Source organism: Vulpes vulpes, chromosome 6 (assembly GCF_048418805.1).
Source record: "Vulpes vulpes isolate BD-2025 chromosome 6, VulVul3, whole genome shotgun sequence".
NCBI lineage: Eukaryota > Metazoa > Chordata > Mammalia > Carnivora > Canidae > Vulpes > Vulpes vulpes.
This window is the reverse complement of record NC_132785.1, coordinates 69,438,179-69,464,873: the sequence shown is the minus strand read 5'-3', so window position 1 is coordinate 69,464,873 and position 26,695 is coordinate 69,438,179. Positions and strand designations below refer to the sequence as shown.

Here is a 26,695-nt window from a genome sequence, read left to right as displayed (position 1 = left end):
ACTTTTCTGTTATCTGCTTTCATGGCTAAAATTCTTTCTGTGGATATGTCAATACCTTCAATTAGTTTATGTCATACCTGCTACATAGGAACTTATCTTTTAAGAGAACTATCCTTGTACTGATCTATTTTATGTTGATCTTGAAATTCAACAATCCAAAGGCAACCTCATCTTGCATCTTTTATTTCAAATCTTTTGCCACTACCTCTCTCATGATAGTCTATAATAATGAAAAAAAAAAAGACAAGAATTGAAAGAATTAATTCCAGGACAAAAGAGTGCTCACTGAAATATCCTATTTATGAGAAATTAGTGAGGATAAATAATAGCAGCTGTACTCTTTTTCTTTCACATTACGTAGAAGCAACATATCCACAGGATTCAGTTAATCATCTTAACACACATCTTGATTGCTGGGGTTTAAAGCTCTCCAAACTCCTTCTATAAGAGGCACCATGTTTCTCTTTATAATGGTACCAAACCCCATGCCAAGCTAGAACTGTTGCTCTGGAAGGAAGCATGGCCCAAAATTCATCAAAGCTGCCATACAGTGTCAGGGAAAGATGGTGCTATGCCAGTTGCACCCCATCAGTGAAAAACTAAGCTTGTTCAAGCTTTATGCTGCCACCATGCCATGCACTTCAAGAGCAAAGTCTAGTGCCACAGTCCTGGTGTTTCTTTTTCCAACTAGGCAAATGCCAAGAGGAGCACTTTCTCACAAACAAGTATGTGGGAGATAGTAAATGCAATGACAAGGTTAATTAAACCACCAGGGTGCTTTAAGACTGGAATGATTCAGTCAGACAGAAACAAACAATTTTTATTCCTTTATTGTTGTTTATTTTTCATCTACATGTAAGCCAGGGGGTGGAAAAAGGACCAAGAATTCAACCATGGGAAAGATCTGGATGAACTTGGGAACTATTCTAGTATTTTAGAGTCTGGAGAATACTGTAGGGAAAAGTATTCCGAAAACAAAGACCGAGAAGAATGCTGAAGCAGCTTTCTCTGGAGACACACCCTGCACAGTAAAGGAGTTCCCAGACACCTTTCTGCCTGGATCCAGCTACTTTTCTTTGAGTTGGGGAACACATATTTGGAAACCTCTGACTGACAACAGCACACTGATGAGTAGATATCCTTTGATGTGGAGTGAATGATGATGCCATCAACCTTCATAGTGCTGGCCAGTGAGAAACCTCTGAAAATAACATGAAAAGAACAAGAACATAAGTGATCAGTACAGAAAAGGCAAAACTTCGTAATAATAAGATAAACAGACAAAGATAAAAATTAAGTTACAAAAGCAAAAGTTATAAAAATTTGAAATTTTTAAAATTCTTGTAGTGTTATAGCATGTTGTTACATTTACGAAATTTTATTTTTATTAATAAAACTATTTAATTGATAATAAAATGAGGGAAATTCCATTAAAGTAAGCATTGCTTATGGTGTCACCACTGTACAAGTTTGGTAATATCTGAATACTCAAACTATTTCAGTAAAGGAAAAAAGAAAACACATGAAAAATTGTTGTGTATAACTGAGCATATGCAAAGATACCCTTCCCAAAAATTATGAACAAAAAATTTTAAAGAATTTAAAAGAAAAAATGAAATGTCAAGAGTAATTTTTTTAATGTGACTGATCCTAAAATTCTGTATTTTACTCTATCTTTAGCAACTGTGAAAGATAAGACACAGCACATCAAATTCAACTATCATATGGTTTCACTTGGTTCTTTTTAACAGTTTCCTGTAGTCAACAACAAGCTAAACCATATTAGTGGGAGAAATCAAAAGAAACATAAAACTCTAAAAGAAAAAGATATATATTCCAAAGAAAAAAAAAGTTAAAAAAAAAACTAATAAAACACCCAAAATAAGAGCTAATTACTGTCTGGCAGAACTAATTAATGAAAAAAGAATTCAAAGCTGAATGAAAGCTTTATTACATCTCCATTACTATGGAATAACACCTTGAGGTACTTGTACAAAAAAGCTGGCTTTTGTTCCCTTTTTTTTTTTTTTTTTTTTTTGGAACAATGACTTCAGGGGATTTGTGTTTCTTTTTCCAAAAATTATACCTTAATAGTGTATACACAATAAATGAATGCACTATTAAGCTTTTCCTAAGACTCTTAATGATAATTTTCAAGAAAGAATCTCAAACTCAACTATAATGGTGGAAGAAGCTTCTGTTTTTGAGAATACTGTGTTAATCCTATATAGTTATAGCCCAAGAGCCAGGATTTGACTTTCAAGTCCTAAAAAAAGTCATTATCAAGAGGCTCTACTTCAGTCACGTAACTGCAAATTTGATCCAGGTTTCCTTTTCTAAATAGGGGCTATCAAAAAGAATAAAGGACCAGTCATACTTAACAATCTTTAAGTGTATGGGAAATACGATGTCCACGTATAGCTCATTATCTGAGTGGGGTGTTTGGTTTGCCTTATCTTCAACAATTAAATAGGGCAATACACAAAAATTAAGGCCCACTCAAACTTTTACATTTTCACTCAGAAAAAGAAGATGCTCAGATCTTGTGAATTACCTGTCCTGTTTCATAGGTAGCACCTGTATTGCTGCTACACATCTGTGGAAGCACAGTATCAGCCAACTGTTAATCAAGGATCACTTCCCTTCAAAGTGACTGATGATCCACTGTTAAAACAGCTTATAAAAATAACTTCTCCTTCGAAAAGGTGCTTCAGGGTTTTCAGACACATCTCACCATTCCTGCTAGCTTAATGCATGTTTGAAAGTTAATTTCTCATTAATATTTAAAGAAGTGGCTTCAGAACAAATTTTAAATGATCCATTACATTTTAGAAATAAAATATTATTGGCATTATTTTCATCTCGATTACAAGGAATAATAATGTCCAAGATTGGCTTTTAAAACTGTTAATGAGCCCTGGCAATGTGAAAAAGATATGGATTAGGTAGATGTAATGAGATATGATTAAAGGGTGCAGGCACTGAAGGGTGTTGGAGAAATTCTTTTCTGAAAGAGTATAATTAGTGTCTGATAAAAGTACTTAGTAGATAAGATTTTTGAAGAAGAAAGGTTAAGATAAACACATACTTTATGACAAACCTGCTTAATTTTTCCCCTTTGGTTCTCTTACGTACTCAATATTATGTTGAAGTTTCATACATAAATAATGTTTGTCAAATACTTCATGCAATTCTACCAGACAATTAGAGTGTTTTAATTGCCAGACACGGAGAGCAGAAAATGTGTTGAAACATCTTATTCCATTTTCAGTGTACATTTCTTTGTTGATTTATGTAATGTAGCTAATAATATGCAACCTACCCTAGTTTTAAACAAACAAATGAACTTCTAAAAAGCAAGCTTTCCATAAGTTGCTAAGCAACTCCAAAGGCACATTTTACCAATTTAATAAATAACATTTAGATGGCAAATCCTTAAGGAAAATTCCTAACTCTGTTTTATAAGAAGTAGAAAATCCAAGCAGGTACCCTTTTGATTTTCCTGTTCCTAAGGCCTCGGGGCTAGACAGAGGCACTGCTGTCTTCAGAGTGCAGTGGACTCACTAAACAAAACATTTTGTCAACTGAGGTTGTTATATAATAGAAGTTACGTTCTGCGACTCATTGTATTAGCTCTCCAGAGTTAGAGCTCATGCTTCATTTTGGACCAGGGAATTTGTTGCTGGGATGGGGGTAGGGTCTCCCATGTTTAGCAATATCTATCCCTGGCATCCCATGTTTAGCAATATCTATCCCTTATTTGCAGGCCTCTGATGCCTCTTAATAATGACGCTAATAAATATGCCTTAAATTTGATTAGTAATTATAACCTTTCAAATTACTTTCATGACTGTCAACTTACTGGTTATATATTTTCACTATTTTATAGTCAATGAAGGTGGGGCGTTAAATACTTTTGGGGCTCACTAGATGCCAGTAGTGGCCCGCTAGTTGTTAAAACTAAACATGTCTCCGGACCTTGCCAAATGTGCCTGTGGTGGGGGCAGGGAGTGTGGTAGGGTGTCAAAATCACACCCAGTTGAGACAGTTGAGAACCACTACAGATGAATAATGAGTAAATATGCTGTGAGAAAGATATCGTGAGCTTAATTGGCGATGAAGATACTGTGATATTAGTTTCCATTAGTCAACACCTAATATCTCCTATAGAACCACCAACAATGAAGAATAAAGGAGTAGTACTGACTTCAGGAGTACTGTGGCTCTTGCTCCTTTCAAGGATCACTGTTGATTTTATCATTTCAATGTAATTCCCACTGCATATAAATTGAAGAGAAAAAGTCTTGTCATAGCTCTGTCTTTGTAGTAATATTCCAATCCAGAACTACCCCAAAATCTTTTCCCCTACTCTTTCTCCCTCAATTTTTACTTTACTGGGTTGCTGGCCAGAGTCATTCTAAACATAAATCTTAATTTTAATAAAGCCATCCTCTGGCCATAGGGCCACAGTAGTTCTCTATCACTTCTACTATCAAATACAAACACATGTTGTTTAAGGTTTCCTACAAATTACCACCAAACCCCATCTTACCAAATATCTTTCTCATTCTCCATTTATACCACCTTTACTGCCTCAAAAACAAACAGCTTGTGTACGCTAATCTTCCTATGTGACACATAAAGGACAATTCATTTCCTCCATGAATGTTTTCCTAATTAATCCTTCCTTTATTTATCATCAGTGTCATATTTCTGTGAGAAGAATGACGTACTGCAAGTTAATACGTGAAGCAATTGTTTACTGAATGTTTTCAATATGTCAGACTCTGAATATTGCTTAATAGCTATTTCTATCAATTTATGTTTACGTTGTTTATGCTCAAGTAGATTGTAAGTTCCCAGAGGATAAGAACAGGCCTTATTTGCAGGCCTCTGATGCCTCTTAATAATGACGCTAATAAATACGCCTTAAATTTGATTAGTAATCATAACCTTTCAAATTACTTTCATGACTGTCAACTTACTGGTTATATATTTTCACTATTTTATAGTCAATGAAGGTGGGGCGTTAAATACTTTTGGGGCTAGTCTATGGGTTACACAACTGGTGCTTAGCAGAACATGCATGTAATATATGCTGAGGGACTGAATTCAGTCTCACAACTTCACAACTATAACATTTCTCTCCTGTTTCTAAGTTCTTTTGGCATTTAGAAACAAATGCTTTTGTAAAGAACAAGAACAGCTGAGTGATGCAGAAGACACAACACAGAAGTGAATTCAAGGTCTTCAAAGGTTAAATTATGACATAGCAGGGAAGCAAAAGAGAAATTAGTTGCTGCCTCAAATTGGGTATAAGAGACTAACTTCCTAAGGCCTTGACCTCTCATCACAAAAAGCAAAACATTAAAAAGAAAAGCAAAACGGAAAGGAAAAGCCACAGAAGGGCTGATAAACCCCCAAGGTGTAAAAATCACGGCATTTTACTTCATATATATGAATAAGTCCGAGAGAACATCTTCAACAACTCTAAGACACTTCCTTTCACTAGTTTTGGGAAGTGAAAGAAAGAAAGAAAGAAAAAGAAAGAAAGAAAGAAAGAAAGAAAGAAAGAAAGAAAGAGTATCAAAATGCCTATAAAAACCATTTATCTATCAAACTCTTAACTTGTGTCCACAAAACACAAGTCAGAGATCAGCTCACTACCCCTTACCACCATATGCCCAAAGAGGCAGCAGATTCACTCAGTAATTCTTTCGACATTTGTTGCAGGCCATGCCTCCTAAGTACAGAAACTGGTGAAGGCCCTGGGGGGAAACAAAGATGCCTGAGTCTTAGCTGCTGATGTGAATTTGTCCAGGGAATTCAGAAAGGGGCAGGTGATCTGCAAAGAGGGGGGGAAAAAAAACCAAAAAAACGGTTATCTTCGATGGGCCTTTCCTCTCAACCTCTGGCCCTCCTCGGCACCACTTCCCACAGGGGCTTGCGACGAAATAACGGGGACAGGTGAAGGCCCCAACTGCTAGAGCCGGGCCTTCCAGCAGCCTCCTCCAGGCCCCGGGGCCACGTGTCTGGCGGCGGAAGTGCCCGGTAGCGCGGGTCAGGGAACCCGCGGGGGCCGGAAGTGCGGGCCCCGGAGCGCGGGAGGCCTTGCCCAGGCAGGGTGGGGCCCTGGAAGCCAGGGCTTTCGAGGCCTCCCGGGGTTTCTCTCGCCACGGGGTCCCACCACATCCCAGCAGGCTTTCTGCAAAATGGGGACTTTTGGGCTTTTCCCAAGAGGCTCCTGAGCGTGGCTGTAACCTGGCCGCGCGCCCGCAGGGAAGGGGCCGCGCTCCGCGCCCAGCTCCTCCCGCGGCGCCGCTGCACCCCGCCCCCCCCGGCGCTCGGCTCGAGTCACGCGGGCGGCGTGCGGGTGGCGGGGACGCTGGCCCGGCCCGCGCGGCCGAGCGGCGCCCCCTTCCTGAGAGGGGAGGACCGAGTGGGCGGCGGGCCGCCCGCCAGCAGGCGCTCCGGGGCGCCGCGGCTCCGCTGGGGCACGGAGGCTGCTGGGGGCCGGGGGCTCGCGTGCGGGCCGGCCGGGCGGGCGGGCCGGGGCGGGGCGGGGCTGCGATCTCGCCGCCCTCCCTCGCGGAGGCCGCGGCCAGGGCGGCGGGGCTGCTGCGGCCTCCGCGGACGCCCCGGGCGGGGGGGCGCGGAGTGCGCCGCGGGGCGCTCTTCGCCTGAAATTGGTCAGAACCACGGTGTCTCCGGGACGTCTATCCCGAGGGTAGAAGGGCCCACGGACCCCGGAGTCTCCCTGTCTTCCCCCGGCCCCGGACGGATTCGGAGCTCCCCGCGTGGCCGGCCCGGGGGGCACAGCGCCCCTCCCCCGCCCCTCCGCCGTCTCCCGCTCCCTCTCCCCGCGGGGGCGGAAGCGCCCTCCCCCCTCCCCCCCTCCCCTCCCCCGCCGCACCTCGTGGAACCGTCTCAGGAGTCCCCTGTAAGTCTGTCAGGAAACGCAGAACGACCACAGCGTTCCACGTCGTGCAGCATCGGGCTGACCAGAGTTTCTCGCTGGTCTTAATATAAAGAACATTCACGGGTCCTGCTTGTTCCCCGAGGCGTGAGAGGGAGACTGTCCCGACTCGGGGCTGAAGGTCAACAGAGCCTCACGACTTGGTTTCTGAGATCACTTTGAAGCTCTGCTTAGCCCAATTTCTCTGAAAATTCAGTCGTGTGAGGAAGTCGCTCTCGAGGTGAACTTTCCTCACATTAAACGTAGGACTTCTCACTGTTCTGTTTTCGAATGTCCAGAAGTGAAGTGGAAGCCCTGTGGCATCTTCCGAAGGCCTGGAGGAGCCCCAGCTCCCCTCCCCTGCACTGCCTGCCCGCTGGGACGTGGGGGGAACCCCTGGGGGCAGCGGCCACAGAACCGAGGACCCTAACAAGTTATAATTGATGAAAGGGGGAGGAGGGGGGGAGGAGAGAAGAGAAGAGAAATGGAAAGGAGAAAAAAAAAAATAACATTTGTGTTCATTTACACATTTCCTGTGCGGAACAAAAAAGTCCCACCATCAGCAAAAGAAGTCTCTTCCTCCAAAATAGCAGCCAAAGAGGGAAAATTAGAATATGCATAAATTCCTTCATTTTCATTCGTACAGAGCATGATTTCCGGCAGATTTGTATTTAAACTGCTCGATTAATCCCAATTTCTGAACAGCATATTACTTAGCATCTTCCCAAAACTCACCTAAAGAATATTACTCTCCTCCCACCACCCTGTTTTCAAGCTTCCCTCTTCCCAATTCTCCAACTGTCGATGAGGATTTCATTGATAAGACTGTACCTTTATTTTTCCTGTCCACTGTTTTCAAAACTGGATTGATGCATTGGACCACACTTTAATACAAACTGGCTGCTGTCTGTGAGCCATAACTGCAAACGAAAGCTAGTGGAAAGGGTATGTTTTTGAAACGTGCACCTGAAAGACACTAAACATGATAGGACCAATGGCTTTTGCAGCTCCTCTCATGGCATAGGAGAAGGCACCAAAGTCTTTCCTGTCCTACACAGGTCATAGCCTTCCACTAGTAGCAGTAGTTAGGATGCGTGAACTCGTCTGACCCCACACCTTCCCCCTCTACCCATTGCCCATTTTTAAGGGAGCATGATGGACAATCATGACCCTCTTCAAAGAAATATTGCCTTTTATAAATACTCCAAGTGTGTTAGTCCATTAAATCCCCCCACAGCCCATTTCTAAAATATTTGCTTTGCCACTTGTGCAACAGATTTGGCTGCATCTGCCTTGTAAAGTTCTTTGTTGAAAAAAAAAAAGTTAGCATCATTTGAAACCATTCCCTTCAAAATATCGTCACTTGACTTGGCCTTACCTTTGCTATCTTTGAAACTTGGTGCATATATATTTTTTATTTCATAGTAGGATGTTAGTGTTTAAAGAATGAAATGACTACATCTTGGTTTATCGAAAGCATATATAGATCATAATTCCATTCATCCCTAAATTCCTTATTCTTGCAACACCCCAAGACAGAAAGAAACCTATATTTGCTTCTTAATACAGTCTAAGCAGAATGTAGTGGTTCTGGCTTTCCTTCATTGTTTATGGATCATGAACTCCAATTACTGTTGGTTAGAAAGTTATAAATGCTAATATTTGTTTAGTTCTTAGTTTCTATAAAAAATGGACATACATATTTGAACTACATGCAACATTCTATATATAATGTGTATGCATGTGTATAAATACATGACCACTTAAATATCTGGGTTATGTTGGTTAAAGATTTTTCAAGATATGAATATAGAAGCCTATTAATTTTGATAAATAAGTGCAAAAACAGTGCATACTACTGTCTACATGACTTTTACTAGTTTGTGAAATAACTGCTTTTATTGTATCTTTACTTTGTATTAAAAATTCCCATTATAAAAGTATTAATTTAGTGTCTTTTAGTTAGGCATGTCTCCAATGACTCAGAGGTTCTTAGTTATATACAATTAAAACCACAGTGTTTGAAAATAAATTCTTAAAAGCCATACTTTGAGAGTATATGTAACAGGATTGAGGGGACGTTTACTGGAAATAGTGATTTCTTGTAATTTTTTTATCGAACAAATGGCAGTTGTCTCTGGATCAAAGGAAAAATTCAAGTAAAATCACAATAACTGAGATTATTTTCCTTAAAATATTCTTTTACTTAGAACTGGGTTTTATATGGAACGCTCCAATTTGATTTCAAGTTGCAGAGCTATATACTTCCAGAAGAGTTGAAGTGAACTTAGTAGTTATTAGTTACTATTAACGCACAGAGAAAGCCTGGGGTACCACTGAGGAGCAGAGCAAGATGCCGTTTCAGCCAGTCGCCTTCCTCCCGTTGGAGACTGAGCATCACCCCCAGTGAATTTATCCCTGTAAGTGAAAGCTCCTCAGTCTTTGCCGATCTTTCCTGAAATAATATTCTCTCATTAACTGGAATATTTTCCTACTTTTGAAGATGAAGAGACTAGACAGAAACTAAAAAGGATTGCTCAGTCTCCCTGCTGTGAAAGGTGCAGAGATAGATGCCTGGTACCACCACCAGCAGGCAGGCGGGACCTTCTTTTCTTTCCCTTCCCCTGCTTCCTTCAACTACTCTTTAGTTATGGACTGTGCACGTTTGTGAAGTTGAAGACAGTATCTAAAGAAAAAAGTTTTCTAGAGGACGAAACTGGCTATTCATAGTTATGTCTTTGTTTTGTAATTTGTTTTTTGGCAAGGCACACAGATCTTATTTTCTCGTAAATGTTCAGGGCTACGTTGATTTGCAAGGAAAACAGAACAAAGCATAAAGATCTAATAGTCACCCTTCCTTGCTCCCAGTCCATTCTTCCATAACTGAGGTCTGTTTCCATTTGGCCTCAGCTGCTGGGCTGCTAAGGAATTTCTATCTCAGTCCTGCTCTTCTTTCCTATAACACTGCCCTTCATCTCCTAACCAGCTTTCTTTCCCCTCCACAAATGAAGGCAATTATCAAACAACCTGCTTTAATCCCAACATCTGCCTGACAAACATTGAGTCTCATTCCCTCCCCACCCGATTTTTATTTTCTTTCATTTCCTTTTTCTTGGGGTGGGAGGGGGATGGGTGCTTAGGAGATGGGGAGAACATTAGGCTGAGAGGAGTTAGATTCCTGTAGGTACAAACTCACTGGCAGATTCTTTACAGCCCAGACTCAGGAACTGGTGGCTGTTCTTGCACGTAGAACAGTAAACGTTGGTAGGTTTACAAATGACAAAAGCACCTCTACCTCCTCCTAAGGAGACAGGCTTAGTGTTACTAGCTGGATCACCACTAGCTATGAACATCTTCAACCTGGTTTCTTCCTTTCACTTCTACTCCCCTCATTTTATTGGCCCCTTTCTGTCCCTTCATCCCGAAAGGAATCAAAAGAGTTCATCAGGGGGACCTAATTCTTGATTTTTGTGTCTTGCCCTTTGGGCTGAGTTCCTCAGGGCCAGTGTTCTCTTTAGACTCAAAGGAACCTCAGTTACTTTGTCCTTCTGAAACTCCTCAGCTTTGTGAACATGATTCCTAAGTATGACAACTTGCCCATTTATCAGCAGAGTTCCAGCCAGAAGGCACCAGGTCTTTCTACCCAGGAATCCCTTCACATGTCTGCCTCTGTTTCCAGTCTGCACCCCAGACTGATTTACTTGGGAATGGTGTCCGAAGGGGACATGCCTATAGCAATGAAGAGGAATGGGTACAAAAGCCCCTAGTGCTATTAAAGAGACCTACCATATTAGACCAAAGGAGTCTTTATAAGAACACTTGAGTTGGGCTGGAATGGATCATCCATCTAACCAGTGAAACAAGAAATCAGAGGAATGCCCGTTGCAGCCATGAAACACATTTCAGACTGAAATGGATTCCATCTTCATCCTGTCGACCAGAGAAATTATTTTAAAATTGTTTCTGCTATTATTGCTTGCATTATTATTAACATTTTATTTCTGTCATTATTGCTGCAGTTTTTGTTATTTTATTTCTGTTGTTATTGCAGCTATTATACTATTCAACAGAAGTTTAGAAAGATTAGTCAGATTAATTAGTTTATTGGTAATTTAAAGCTGAAAACTGGTAATTAAGCCAAAAAACTAAAAATGATCAGGGATGATTCATACCAATGTAGGATTTGGGAGGAAGAGAGTCTAAATTTTGGATATAAAACTTGGCAGCTGTGAAATAAACAGGACTTGGGGATCAAAAATATGATAATTGAAACATTCTTAGTCACTCAACCTCTCCCCCTCCTCCAAATTCAGCTAAGATCATTCTGTGATTTGCTTGATAGAGGAAAAATATTATATTTGCTTTTGTTGACAGAGAACAAAGACCCCATGTTTATTCTTCATGTGATTTGCATTTGCACGTGGATTCCCTTGCTTAGGACCATCCAAATATCTAAGCTCACTCCCCTCCAAGTTTGCCTCTCTTTGCTCTTGTTATGCACCTCACTGGAGAGGGTGCATCATATAAGACAGGTATACAATTTCAGCCCTCTCCACAGACAGATTCTGTGGAATATAAATTCAATAATGCAATTCTCTCCACAACAAGCTCTCTGCTCTCTTTCAAATATAATTAATGTTTTGATAGTGTAGTTCTTTAACTACATATATACACACAAAAACAGACGCACCCTCTAGCTTTGCTGTTTGTGCATTTAAAACAGACATGGATGTGGCTCTTTCAGTGACTCCTAAAATTCCTCAACTCAGTCAGCCCACAGAGAAGAAATCTGTTTAGGTAATAACTGCACAGTCTGTTGTGTGCCCAGAAATATTTAAAACAATAAAAAATGCAAGCCCCTAGTTTTTGATAGTCATTTTTTGTCAAATTTCCTAGAAAATAAAGGATTTTCGGAATTGATATTCTGATAGAGACATTCACTAGATAACAGTCAAAATCAACAAAAACACAGTCCTAAACTACTGGTTGTCTTTTCCAAGTTTTGATGATGGAATCTGAATTTCAATACCTTCCATTTTATCCAATTGGTGCTAAATTAACACAGATGTATAAAAACTAGCAGCCAAAATAGACAAAACTACAATGACTTCCATAGAAATTGCTTACTCCATCAAACACCTCAGTCATGTTTTAGGCGGATTATTTCATTTAATTGCAATTGGTTGTATGTTAACATACTCATATGTGAAATAGGTGGTCAGAAAGAAAGATATGTCTATGACAATATGGCTAGTAGGAGTTAAGTGAGCAAACGCTGCTAACTCCCATATTCAAGTGTACCATATCCCCAACATTTCATTTCTACAAGCTGATTACAATTATTAGAGGACAAATAACCTTTCAGACTATAGAACGTGATATATTTTCAGACTTTAATAAAGAAAAATACATAACCTGTAATACTTAATCCAGTGAAAATATAAACCTTAATCTTCCCATATTGTTACTGAGTTGAAGAAGCTAGTTATTGGGGAGTAACACACTGATTTCCAAGCATCTTGGCCATTTTGTTTTACTCATGAGTGTGTATGAGGTGCTGGCAGGGGAAGGATTTTACACATTTCTCTTCACCAAATTTTTAGAGAGAATATGTAAAAGGGATTTATTTTACTTCTTTTGTGGTTTAATTTTCTTACTCTTCATGTAGTATTTGGTGTTTGGAATTGTGAAAGAAGATAAAATAATGAACAAGGAAAGGAGAACATGTGGCTGATTCCAAGTAGATCGTTTAACTGGATGGAAAGAAACAAAAATATTTTCCTAGTGCAGTTGTGCAAAGAAAGAGAAGAGTGTGTGATCTGTCAAGAGCTCACTTGTGCTTTTTGTTATTGTTTTAGATGGTGGCCCATCAGGGTTCCTTTCCCATTACTTTCCTTCAAATTGTTTTTTCTTAAGAGCATAAAATGTGGAAAATACTTGTCCCTTCATTCTCTCACAGGCTAATATTTAACAGCAAACATTTTAGTTAAATTTTCAATAGGAGAAGTTTTTACAGGTACAGAGATTGTCAGTACAGAAGCACAGAAGCAAACTACCAGTCCCAGTTGGTTAGTTAAGTGAACTTGATTATTTGCTTGTAGTGAGCTATGAAATTTTAATATAAGATTTTTTTAAACAATATTGTGAGCTATCAAAAAGAAATCCTCCCTGAGACTTTTTATATTGGTTCTGATTTCTTCCTCGTTTTCCCTTTTGATTTGTTTTTGAAGCAGTGACATGACTACTTCTCTGACTCTCAAATGAGGTTTCCTTTGGCTCAGATTAATATTAAAGAAGATCACATACACGGTTGGAAAATATTGTTATTTTTCTTTAATGGGGAAAATTGGACTCCCGCGTGTCAGATCTGTGGTTTTCCGAAGGGCATTGGAAATGGTACTGACATCACTTTGCACTTTAACAATCGGATTTGGTCAGGGTACAAGTTGTTTGTTTAACCCGACAGCTCGGTGCACTCCGTCGCACGCTTTGCACACTCATTAAAATGATTATTCACGACCTGTCGAGTGTTTTCGGGTTCATTCACAGGAAAGGCTTGGAGCAAGCGAGAGCAATTCAAGTCAACACTGTCCACTACCCCGTGCACGTGAGGATGAGCTGGTGCGTGCGTAAAAAGACGGAGGGAGGGGTGGGTGAGCACGCCTTAGCTATAAGTCCTGCTCTTCCGATGCTCTGGAATTTCAATCACGAAAGAATGCCAAGAGTGCTTGGTCGTAAAAGGCTATGTCGCTGTGTTAATTTCAAGGGCTTGGCACAGGACAGAAAAATAAAATAAACCAAATAAACAAACTCAGATCTGTCCCTCCACTCCTCCTTTCAACCTTCTGCAAAGCTTGAGGTCCCTGGGCTCGCCCACCTTCCGCCTGCAGCTGCCGGACTGTGAGGCTCCACCTCTCACTTCGCGGACGCTGAGGATAAGTAGTTTTCAGGAAAACTCGTCGGGGTGAAGAGATTAATTCTCTTTCCGTCTCCCAAGGCCCTCTGATTCTCAAGAAAGAATTCGGTTGCTTTTCCTTTCTATCTCTCTCTCAAATACTGGAGGGGGTGGCGGGAGTAGGGGGTGCAAGAGATGGAAGAATATGACTGTTAACCATATTTGGTAGATGTGTTCCAAATTACTAGGAAAGAAAGACTCATCTTCCAAACTGCAAGAAAAATCCTATAAAATGAGGCGTAAATAGCCCTTGATAAATTAGACCACTTTTTTTTTTTCAATTTTCAAGTCCTCTTTCAACATTTTGTGATGATAATAAGCACAAACACAAATGAATCTCAATTTCTCACAATTGCCAGTACCTATGAAAGACGCACCCCGTGGTCCTTAGCTGTTGTATTTGTTCAAATGAGCCCTGATATATAACACTGACATGTGAGCTATGAGTTCAAGATAAATGCCTGTCTTCCTAAGGTGGAATCGTACATGTACGCTAAATAACTAAACAGATGAGTGTATATATGCATTTGATATACACTGAAGAATTCTGGAATATCCTGTTCAGCATGAGTACCCCCTGCCCCGTCAACAACTTAAAGTTAATAACTGTTTTAAAACAATACCATTTCTATATTCAGATCCGGCTGCCTCTTGATTTTTCATCTACATCCTTAGTACACCCAGCGGCCAGCTTATTGTTATGAGAAAAACCTAGTCATGCCAACAGAAAAAGACAAGGCTCACTCGTGGGTTTCACTCTATCATATCTGACATAATAAAATCATCTGTTTTTCTATTTTATTGAACATCAATACAATATGTGAAGAGAAGAATGGAAGTTTTCAAGTAGCATGAGGTTTTAATAAGAAAAAGATTTCTAATTGCTAAAAAAGCAAGTATGAAGAAGTAATTTTGCAAACTCTTTGGGTTGCCGTAATTCACTATCAAGTTTACTTAAAAGTGTTCTGTCAAATGTGTTTCCTGTATAAGCTCTTTCATTAAAACCCAACCTGCAATAATAATCAAGAGGCAGATGCTGAAATATGTAAGTAAATAACTGAAAGTCTCTGCATAAATAAACACAAATCAATGCTGTAATAGACAACACTATCGATGTAGGGATGATCGATTTTAGTCTTCCAACCTGCAATCAGAGCTTGCAGTGTATAATTAAAAGTAAAATTTTCAACTCTACTCCTACTACTACCGGGAAAATAAACAAACAAACAAACAAACAAGCCCTGCTGCTAGTTCTACCTGATGCTACTTTATTCCATCCAGAGTCTTTCTGAAGAGGTGGGAGAAGTAGTCCACTATTTCTAAGAAAGCCTTATCAAACTTGAAAACATTACTAATTATAAAAATTATAAAAGTATCAAATAATAAAACTACTTCCCTTTTTTTGTCCTGATTTTCTCAACCTTTATCATAAGCCTCCAATTATTCAGCACATTTTACTAGGAAAAACACACAACAGTGCTTACTATTTTTAAATATTTTTTCCCTCAACTACTATGATACTTTGGGATTAAAGATTCTTTGGTCCTTTTGTTAAAACAAACAAGAAAAATGTAATTTTCTCCATATACCCTGAAGCTCTCACACCTATGCCTGCATATACAAGCAATCTGAAACAAGAAACGGGGCGGGGGGGGGGGGGGGGGGAGCATCTGCGTTATTCCAAAACTGTTTCATACAATGATTGCAAAACAGTGTCTGACTGAAAGAAATAAATATGCCTTGGATTTCTAGAAATCCGCATCTAGAATGGTTCAGATTTTGCTTAACATTAAATTTCCTTTTTTGAGACTATTTATCCTTGGAGGGCAGAATTAATTTAGATTACCAAGAACCAGAGTATGATGATTTTGAATATTTACATTCTGAGGAGTAATGAAAATACAGTGTTCATATTTTTTCCTTAATCAACAAAGATGCTTATTTACATTCATTCTTGAATTTCTGTGGTCTTTCTGGAGCTCGGGCCTTTAAAAGAATTTCTTAGTTATGAAAATCAGCTTCTGTGAAAGTGACTTCTCTTACATAGTGGCACCTAAATATGGGTTTTGATCACATTACTATGTGACCAAGCATTCTCTGACTCCTCTCCTTCCCATCCAGGGGCAACCAGACCCAAATGGAAAATATCATCAGTTATTGTTTAGGGCTAATTTAACAGATAATTTAACTTCAAACAACAATGATCAGGTCATTAAATTTCAGAGCAGTGAGAAAATGAAAGAACCGAGAAACGACTCTCCCTAACTCCTCTACAGTTTTTGGTTTTTCCGCCCAATCAACGGCATCAACAACGTCTGCTCTACAGACGCGGAGTGTTTGCACCTTAAACGTGTTCTGATTCAAAGGATGAGACACTAAGGAGAGCAGAAAGGGGGTGGGGTGGGGGTGGGTGGGATAGAACTGAAGAAGACAACCCAATTCAGGGAGTGCCAGCCCTGTAGGAAAATTCAACCTAAGGCGAAAATGAATAACCAAACTTGTCTGGCAACGGAACACTGTTTCGTTCGGACACGAGTCCCCGAATCTCGGACGTGCAATGTGCTTTCCTCCCGTGTAGCTTCTCCGCAAGGCCAAAGACGGGGGAAGAGGATCACACGGGTTAAGCAACAGACCACCAAAAGGACGCGGGGTGTCTCCTTCCCCTCTCACCCCCACAGACATAATTTTGAGTTATTTGATATGATTTTAAATGCCTTTTCTGATGACAACACTTTCGAGATTTCTGCCTACCTCAAGTGTTAATAGATGGCCAGTTGGGGATGGAGTTAGAGAATCAAAATTGGTGGTGGGGGGGGGGGGGGGAGGGCAGTAGGACGTGGTCCCCTTCCTCCCGTCCTCTTCCCAAGCCCGAAGATCACCACCAGAGAATCTTCCCGGGCTCACTCGGGATGCCCTCTGCCCACCCAAACCCCAGCCGCCCTCTCTCCAAGCCCAGGGCCACCCTAGAGTTTAGGTGACTACTGTCCCCAGGCCAGCACTTTTTCCTTTAGGAACCCTTCACCTTGGACCACAGGCTTGGACAGAAGGAAAAATGGGGTAGAAAGCGAAATAGAACAGAAAGGAGTGGAAAAGAGAAAAGATGTCTATGACAGAGAAAACAGTTTTACCAACTAGCAGATGAGTGCTGAGATCTGAAACCGCACCAGGTAAACACAAAGAAACAACCTGGGGGTGGGGGTGGGGGGTGGGGGGAGGAGGGGTGTGTGTGTGTGTGTGTGTGTGTGTGTGTGTGTATGGGCGGGGGACAAGAATAAAACAGAAAAAAGGTGGGGAAGCGCGCCAGCCAAGGCTGTGGAGTCAGTTTTCCTGGCATCAGCCAGCGTGCACGACCCAACTCAAAGCTCGGCTTGTCCTGGGCAAGAGCGCCCTCACCTTGCTGCTCCGGCTCAGCGCCGGGCTGCCCGTCCGCCCGAGCCGCGGCCGCCACTTCCCGAAGCGCGCTCCTCCCTACCCGGCTCCCGGCCGCCGGCGCCGCCCCGACTCGGCAGCCTCGGTCCCTCTCCTCCGAGATTCCCGAGCCCCGGGACGCCACGCCGCCGGGGCCCTGCGGCCACCACTTCCAGCCCCGCCGCCGTGCGCCTCTCCGACTTCAGCCAGGAGTGCCCGAGGCGCCGCGCAGGCTACGAGGGCATCGGGGCGAGGGCCCCGAACGCGCTCCGGGTGCAGCTAACCTGCGTCTGGGGCGCTGCGGGCACTCCCGGGACAGCCAGGCTCCCGAGCTCACGCGGCCGTCTCCTAAGTGTGCATTAAGAATCAATTATTTGCCTGAGATTCCCAAAGCCGGGAACTGGGATATTCCCATCAGGGACAAAGTCAAGCCCAGAACGGTGCGCTTTTCCCCAGTCCTCCGAACAGGAGGAGAAGCCTCCCTCCGCAGTCCCGCCGCACGGTACCTGGAGCGGTTCCGCTAGATCCCGCGGGGACCCTCGCCTGACCCAGGCCACGGAGCTGGGGGCGGAGGGCCAGCTCTGGAGACGTTGGCAAAGTTAGTGTGAAAATAGGGGGAGGAGGGGCGTTCTACCAAAAAAAAAAAAAAAGAAGAAGAAGAAAAGGTGCGGGGAGGGGGAGAAGAAGCAAAGAAAGAAAGAAAAAAAAAAAAAAAGAACTTTGGAGCAAGGAGCTTTGTCTCAAATAGGGAGAACAAATGCCTGACTTTGAACGGTAAGAAAGGTCCGTTACGGTGTCCTGGAAGCTGCGGCAAGACTAAGAAATCTTATTTCCACGAATTGAATCACTCTGCACTTTGGGACCTATTTCAGCCTCCCACTACCCCTCTCCTCCCCTTAAATTCGACTCGTTTTCTCTTCATCCCTCTTTGCCACGTCTTCGTCCTCTTTACTTAGGGATCCACGGTGACTTTCCGCCGACGTGGAAAAACCATGCATTCTCTCTCAGCTACTTCTGTGGATAGCGGCGCCCGCTAAGGAAATTTTTCAAAAAAAAAAAAAAAAAAAAAAGGAGGAGCACTTTAGCCCCGGGCCTCAAAGTCGCGGTTGAAGCCTTAGTCAAAAAGCAATCTGACGTAGCCCTCCTCCCTCCGAAAAGCACTTGCACTTACCAGTCTTGGGGTAAGAGCGTCCCAGTCCATCATCAGTCTTCTTCTTCGGCATCCTTCGGCCAACACCAGGCAGAGTCTTGAGTGAAGGGGGGGAAAAAAAAGAAAAAAGAAAAAAAAAAAAAAAAAAGAAAACAAATAGAAATCGGAAGGGAGAAAAGAGACTCAAGCACAACACTACATCATATTCCCTCGGAGCCTCTTTGGCCTACATCCTCGGGACGAGGTGCGGGGCGCACTGACCATTAGAGTGGGGGAAAAGGTCGGTCTGGGGGCCAAAAAATAAGAGGTGGATTATTTTAACTGCTGGTGGCTGGGGGGAGGGGAGGCGGGGGTGGGGAGAGGAGGGAAAGGGGGATAACTGGGATGAGAACACGCAAAAGAAAAACACGCGAAAGAAAATCGAGAATGAAAGCGCCTTTGAACTCTTACAGGTAGGTAGTTCTTAGGAAGAATGCAGACGTGTGTTCGCGCGAAAGGAAAATCTAGATGACCCCTATTCTTTCCACATCTCCAGAATCTGGCCTCAATTGGCTTCAAGTGGGGAGGGGGGAGAGGGGAGAATTTTAATTCAAGTTTCACCTACCCCGCTCGTTGGAATGGCTGCGCAGATTTTCACGTTGGAGAGTTCCATCTGTCTGGCAGAAGCGGTGTTGGGGGCAGGTTATCTGGTGAAGTAGGAATGTACAGGAACCCCGCCCTCTAGGCACAGTTATACAACCCCAGCAACCCATCTCAGCCAGCTCTAAAACCTCTAATGATCTTCACCTTCACCCTTTGTTAGCCTATTTCTCCAGCAGGCATTTGGTTCCAAACACAACTAGCCACTTCAGATATTTAGAAAATTAATTTCTCAAAAGCAAAATTATTTCAACACAAGCAAATTCCCCAACAATGTTGTAGGAAACACACTTTAAAAAAAACAACCCACATTTATATATTTAAAGCTCTAAAGATATTCAATTTATCCACCTATTTGGGTGAACTATCCATCAACTTAAATATATACAATTATATCAAGACACTGCAAGACTCATTTTTTTTCTCTCTCTACAACTTGATTTTATGCAAGTCATATAAGCCACATGAAATCTTTCATTGCCACAAAGCTAATTGTATTAAATCTTCTTAGTTCTAGACTTCATGTTCACTTGATTTCCAATTTTGTAACAAGTTGGAGAAACATATTTGGAAGAGTTCTCTCACTGCTTTTGTTTGAATCATTTTCTCAATGTTTTATATATTAGTCTGTATTAACTTTATATCAGACACGTTCAAGTAAAATACTTTAAACCTGGAGATGAACTGCAGCTTGGGATTTCAAGTTTTAAGTTATGATCATTTTCAGTTCCAAATCTCAAAAAGAGCAACCTTCATCTCATTAAAAATAATTATAAGTACGAAAGAAGAAAAGCTTCAAAAAGTTTTGAAGTGCTTTTCTGGCATAAGCTAATTTTTAACTGGCAAAGGTTGGTGACAACAAATATCAACACAACATTACAACCAATTTGTTGCAAAAAAAAAAAAAAAACCAACAACAACAATTAAACGCCATGCTAGAACACTGTACGATTTTGAAAAAGATAACTTGAGAGATGATAGGACAGATTGAGATAAATGAAATGTTCATATTGGGCTTCAGGAGGCCTTCGCAAATTTCTCTCTCTGTACATCCTCCCCCCTATCTTGTATGCGTATTCAACAAGCTATTCTTACTTCTAGTTACATCCATTATCTATGTTAACTTGGGAGATGTATCCAAATAGAACTTCCATTCCAGTCCTTAGGTCCTATGAGTTCAAAGAAGTCAATTTTATGCTTGACCTCAGAAGTTTGCCATTGAAATTTGATTTCTCAATCATGCAAATAAACATTTATCACAAAAAAAGCATACTTATGTAATATGGCCAGAAAAAAAAAAAAAACCAAAAAACAAAAAACACCTCATGGAGGAACTCTTTCTTCTGAGTCTATGTCCCTTTTTACCACAATAACAAGAGTTCAACTTTCTTTTTAACTTTTTGATAGGCAAAAGACTATTTCTTCTGTGGCAATACATTCTCATTCCACAAAGTCCATGGTAAAAGCAAACAATACATCATCACCCTTTTCAGTCTAAACACATGCTTTTTCTTTGAGCTGTTTTGGTTCACATTTATATAAGGGGGATTTCCCTTGCCTAACCTCACTCACTTGGACTCTATTACTATTTTTAATAGTAATAAATTTGGCTTCTAAAACAACTTATTTGTGGCATTTTCTTTCATGCTTCATTCTGAAGAACTGTTACATTTCAAGAAAGCTGGACCTCTGGCGAAACTGCTCTTTTACTAAGAAAACAAAATCGTGTCCAGCCTGCTTAAAGGAGATAATTAAACTAGCTGTCTTGGTCTATTTTAGTCAATTTCCCATTCATTTGTGTATATTTGGTTCCAGCTCTTTTAATTTTCCTGAACTTTATCTATCTTTCTCAAATAGCGTTCTCTTTCTCTTTCTTTCTTTTTGGTAGTGGGAGATGCTCCCCCCCCCATCCCCAAATATCTTTTCCTTTCTTCTGTCTTCTTCTGTCTCTCCCTTCCACAACCCATCCATCCCTATGTCCCAATATTAGAACTATTCTGCATTTCTATTTCAATCTATTTGAGTCCGCTTGCTTCTCTCCTAGGCTTTTTTTTTTTTCCCCCTTTTTCCTGAGCAACTCTCTAAGTGTTTGCCGATAACATCTTGGGGACAGATTATTTTTCATTGGGCCCATTGTAAGAAGTAGCCAGCTTATTGCATTACTGCAGAACACATTTCAGACTATACAATTGTAACAAATGAACAACTTGTCCTCCATAGACTCTCCACAGGATCCAATTAGTTACTAAACCTTTTACTTAGGTTTTCTAATTATTTTCTGCAGTCATAGCAATTGAGATGCTGAAACAATTCAAAAAATGTTTTCATTTTGTTTCCGATTGATATATATGCATATATATGCATGCATATGTATACTGTAAGTTAAAGCAAAATTATGACTAAGCAAAAGGAACAAACCTCTAGATTAAATTATACAGACATTTAAAAGGGAATCAAATAAATACCTCTATGTCGTAAAAATGAAAGAAAAGGAGAGAGAGGCGTTTTACTTCTTCTGAACATCTAGAAGTTTAAGTGGTTATAATTAAAAATAAAATATAAACATTGATCTGCAAGTCATTACAACAGGTGATCACTTCAGCAAATCTATATTGCAACTTCAGCACATCTTTATTAGAACTCTTTCATTGTGGGTAAACAGCCACAAAAATAAATGCTGACTTAGAAAGTATAAATACAAATATTTAAACAAAAATATTTGCAGCATTCATAGCGCAAATTGTACCTGAACTGAAGGGCTCTGTGTGTTTTTATAGATATATACATATATATATATATACATATATATGCATATATATGTATATATATATATATTACATATGTGTGCATTATATTCACTTCTATCTAACCATATACATATATTTATTTATAATTTGCCAAATGCTATAAACAAGATACTTGAAACAAAATATATAAAAAGTAAGCATTCTATCAACTGATTTGAAAATAAACACAAGGTAAAATAGCTATGCACATAAAATTATAATTTTTTTTTTTTGCTGTATATCTACAGAGACTTGAAGATACCAGCTGAAAAGCCTGTAATTTCTTTAAAGCTAGTGCTTATTAAATAGCCTGCTCCTTGTAAAATTTGATTCCACAATGGGAAAAAGAAAAAGTATTTTAATTTTTTTGAAGTCTCAATTCAAATGAAAGGAGCAGTTAAATTTTAGTTGGCCGAAAAAGCCTTTGAATTCCCTAGGACTTTAATGGTCTTTTAAAAATTAGCTCTATTTAATAAAAGAGACAAAAGTATCAAGATATATATGAATTTAGCCTATTTTTTATTTCTGTGTGTTCATAGTAAACATTTTTGTAAGTGACAAACACGGGCATATGACCACAGTATCACAATCAAGAAATTTTAAGACAACATTAACAATCACTCAAATTTATGCGGCATTTGCGCAACACAGGTTACATATTTGCAAGGTTTACCTATAAGTACAATAGGTATTAACATTTCACTACATTTAGAAAAAATAAAAGTGACCTGTTAGTGACCACATACATCAAAATATACACAACACAAACTGAAGGCAATCATTAATTTTGTCCCCTTCTGATTCATTTGAATGGGCAGTGCTGCCAACTGAAACAACTTTCCTTTTTTTTTTTTTTTTTGTGGTTTTTTGTTTTTTTTTTTAATACTTAGCATACCAAGTGCATTTTAGAACCCAATCTTTGGTCTAAAAGTAAACAAAAGGAAAAAAAAACAGTTTTTTAAAGAAAAGGACAAAACAATAAATGGCCAAAATAATTTCTTGGGCACCTTTACTACGAATGCTTCTTAAATACAAATTACAGTTTAACATTTTAAAACTCTCCCCATAATTTAGGCTGTTCTCAAGGTCTGCGTCCACCATAAAGATCCATGATAACTTATAATACTGCACACATGGAAATCTGGCGGCTCTTAGAGATAGACTCGTCAGGTTTGAATGAAATGGCAAAGCAGTCACTATTTAGATACACATTCTACTATAATTTTGACTTCCAAACCTTATATTCTACAATGTATTCTCCCCACATTGCACCTCGCTGACACTCCACACCTTGTTAGAATAATAAACAATCCTAAAGACTGAACGAACGTACAGAAATGGGGGGGGGGGGCGGGGGCTTAATAAAAAATACCTGGACTTATTTTTTAATTATCATTTACAATGCAAATGTGTGTAAAACGTTCACTTACAGTCTGGTCCCAGGGATGTTAATGTATTAAAGGGTTGGAAGAAGACCCCTGATTTTGATGTGTGAAATAATCAGACAGTCCCCCGGACAGTCCCGTCGTGAAGCTCGGCAAAGAGGGTCTTAAAGACTCACAGGGCAGGGTCGAGGGGGCCTGCGGAGAGGTGGAGGAGGACGCGGCCCGGGCGCTCATGGACGTGCTGCTCTGCGAAGTCATTGACGGGTGCGGGACGTGGGGGAAAAAGTAACTGGTCTGGCCCGCAAGCAGGTTGACCGAGCAGGGGTTGAGGGAGTAGGTCCCGGAGCAGGGCACCGACAGGCCGCAGGGCACCGAGGCGGCGAGCGCGGCGGCCGTGAGGTGGTGCGTGGCGTACGGGATCTCCCCGTTGACCAGCCGGTCCACGCTCAGGCCGTTGGCCGTGGAGAAGGAGTGGTTGTTGCCCAGCGAGTTCTGAGTCAACACGGAGCTGTAGGGCATGGGGTGGCTGGGGTAGGCCGACGTGGTGCCGTTGTAGCTCAAAGTGCTGCTGGCGCGGGGGTGGTGCAGGGACAGGAAGGGCGACATGGGCCAGTAGAGGGAGCCGGCGCGGTCCATGAAGGTGAGGCCGGTGGAGGTGAGGCGCGCCCCGCGCTTGAAGGCCAGCTTGGCCCGCGACGTGGTGGAGCGGCGGCGCAGCTTGCCCGTGGTGCCGCCGATGAACACGTCGTCGCTCGACGGGTCCAGCATCCAGTAGTTGCCCTTGCCCGGGTCGTCGTAGTGGCGCGGCACCTTCACGAAGCACTTGTTGAGGGACAGGTTGTGGCGGATGGAGTTCTGCCAGCCCTGCTTGTTCTCGCGGTAGTAGGGGAAGTTCTTCATGATGAACTCGTAGATGCCGTTGAGCGTGAGCCGCTTCTCCGGGCTCTGCCGGATGGCCATCATGATGAGCGCGTTGTAGCTGAAGGGCGGCTTCTCGTACTTGCCGTTCTTCTTCTCGCCCTCCTTGCCCCCCTCCCCGTCCTTGCCGCCCTCGCCCGCCCCCTTCTTCTCCTCCCCCCCGGCGCCGGCGCCCTTCTCCTTCTCGTCCGGCCCGACGGGCGCCAGCTCCCCGGGCCCGCCGCCCGGCTCGCCCTTGCCGCCCAGCGCGTCCGCCTTGGCCCCGTCCAGGGCGGCGGCCGGCGGCGGCGGCGGCGGCGGCGGCGGCGGGAGCAGCAGCTGCTGGGGGCCCTTGTCGTCGTCGGCCGCCGGGGCGCCCCGCGCCTGGGGGGGCTGCGGCGCCTGGGGCGGCGGCGGCGGCGGCGGCTGCTGCTGCGGCGGCGGCGGCGGCGGCGGTTGCGGGGCGGGCGGCGGCGGGTGGTGGTGGTGGTGGTGGTGGTGGTGGTGGTGCTGGGGGTGGTGGCTGTTGTGGTGGCCGTGGCTCGCGTGGTGGTTGTCGTTCTGGACCGCCTCTGGCACCAGGCTGTTGATGCTGAACGAGGACTTGGGGATCATTTTCACCTCTTTCCTATCTCCCATGTCCAGCATCACCCAGTCGTCGGGGGGGAAGCGGCGGCGGCGGCGGCGGCGGCGGCGGCGGCGGCGGCGGCGGCGCGGGAGCGGGACGGCGGCGCGGCGGGCGGCGGCGACCGGTGGGTGCCGAGCGGGGCGCGGGCGGCGCGGGCGGCGGCGGCGGCACTGAGCGCTCCGGCAGCAGCGCAGTTGGACCGCAGGCTCCGGCGCTGGCAAGTCATGTAGCAAAAGCAGCAACCACCCCTCAGGAATTAGAAGAAAAAAAAAAAAAAAAGGAAAAGAAAAAAAGAAAGAAAGAGAAAAAAGAAACAACCACCGCCCCGGGGGTGAAGCTCCCTCGCTCCCAACTCTACTTCTCGGTCTCCCCCCCACCCCCCGCTCCCCCCCCCTTCTGCTGCTTCCTCCTCCTCCTCCTCTCGCAGCAGCAGTCACAGCAGCAGCAGCAGCAGCCCAAAGGGGGGGAGAGCCGGGCGGCGGGCGGGCGCGTCCCGGAGCGGCCGCGGCGAGGCTGGGGAGACAGCGATCGAGGCGGCTATAGCCACAATTAATTTTCCGAGCTACAGGCGCACACTAGGGCTGTAAAAAAATTTTTGGTTTAACCTTTCCTACCGCTCGGCCAATCAGAGCCGGCGGCGTGCGGGAGCGTCTCTCGCGCCGTCGACCAATCGGCGGACCCGGGCCCACCCACCCCCGCCCCGCCCGCCGGCTCCCGCCCCCTCGGCGCTCGCCTCCCCCTCGCCGCGGGCCTGGGCCTCGCGGCCGCGCGGAGCCGCGTAGGGATACGCCGCCCGGAGCACGCTGCGCCGCGGCCCTCTCGGCGCCCTCGGCGCCCCCGCCGCCCCCTCCGCCCGCGGGTCGGTCCGCCGAGATCCCCTGTCAGGGCAGCGAGCGCACACTTCCGGCCGCCTGCTCACCGTATTGGGCCATTTTCGTCTGAGCGTCAATATTTGTCGTTATTGATTAAAGTTTGTGTTCCATCTCGGTTTTAAGAGCGGGGGCGGCCGCGGTGGTGGAGCGAAGAGTGTGGGAGCGCGGGGACGGGATGCGAGCGGAGGGCAGGAAATGGAGGAGGAAGCGGCGAGGCGCTACGGCCCGGGCCCGAGTCGGCCCTCCAGGCCCGGGGCGGCATTTCTGGGCCCGTAGGAAACCTGGGCCCCTCGTAGGTAACACGGCAGCGAGGCCCTGGATGGCCGGGGAGGGAAGGCCCACCCCTGGCGCGGGGAGGGGGGGGGGTCCCGCACCTTGGACGCGGAGGGCCGAGGCGGAGGGAGTGGGCTGGCGAGCGCGGGGCCGGGCGGGGGTACTTACTCGGTTCCTGCGGGCGCGGCGGCGGCGGCGGCGGCGGCGGCGGGCTCGGGCTCGGGCCCGCGGGGAAGCCGGGCCCTGGGGCTGCGGGCGCGGCGGCGGCGGCGGCGGCGGCGGGCGGGGGCGGCTCGGTGGGCGCCTAGGGCAGCCTCCCGCGAGGAGCGGTGCTCAGAACACAATACCAAACAGTCTCGAAATAAACCAGGTAACACATGCTCTGTCTGTGCGTCTCTTCCTTCCCCTGCCCCCTGCTCCGGACCGTCGCTCACGCGCTGGGCGACTCGGTGTCGCCTTCCCTCCGCCGCTGCAGCGTCTCCTCAGCTTCTAATCCGAGTTGGAAGCGAGTAGCCGCGAGCGAGCGCCCTGGAAATGTTTCATTTTGCTTGTTGACATTGGAAGGAAAATAAGGGTGGGCGGCTATTTCTTTCTTTTTTTTTTTTTAAGCCTTCCTGTTTTCACTCCCTCGTTTCTTTTTTCTTTCCGTTTCTCAAACGCTTTTGATTTGTGCGGGCCTTAATGTGAAAGAACCGCACGCCGAAGCCAGGCCCTGCCCACCCCGACTGCGGACGGAAGGCGCTGGGA

At 43.9% G+C, this 26,695-nt stretch overlaps 1 protein-coding gene across 1 annotated transcript; it reads right to left on the bottom strand.

The window, feature by feature from the left end:
- Positions 1-814: 814 nt before the first annotated feature.
- Positions 815-25,068, bottom strand: FOXG1 (forkhead box G1). The gene is made up of 3 exons (XM_072761304.1): positions 19,073-25,068; positions 18,490-18,565; positions 815-1,201 (listed from the first exon to the last, which is right to left on the bottom strand). The coding sequence occupies exon 1, from the start codon at positions 24,821-24,823 to the stop codon at positions 23,342-23,344; it is 1,482 nt and encodes a 493-aa protein (XP_072617405.1). The 5' UTR covers positions 24,824-25,068; the 3' UTR covers positions 815-1,201; positions 18,490-18,565; positions 19,073-23,341.
- Between the last annotated feature and the right edge of the window lie 1,627 nt (positions 25,069-26,695).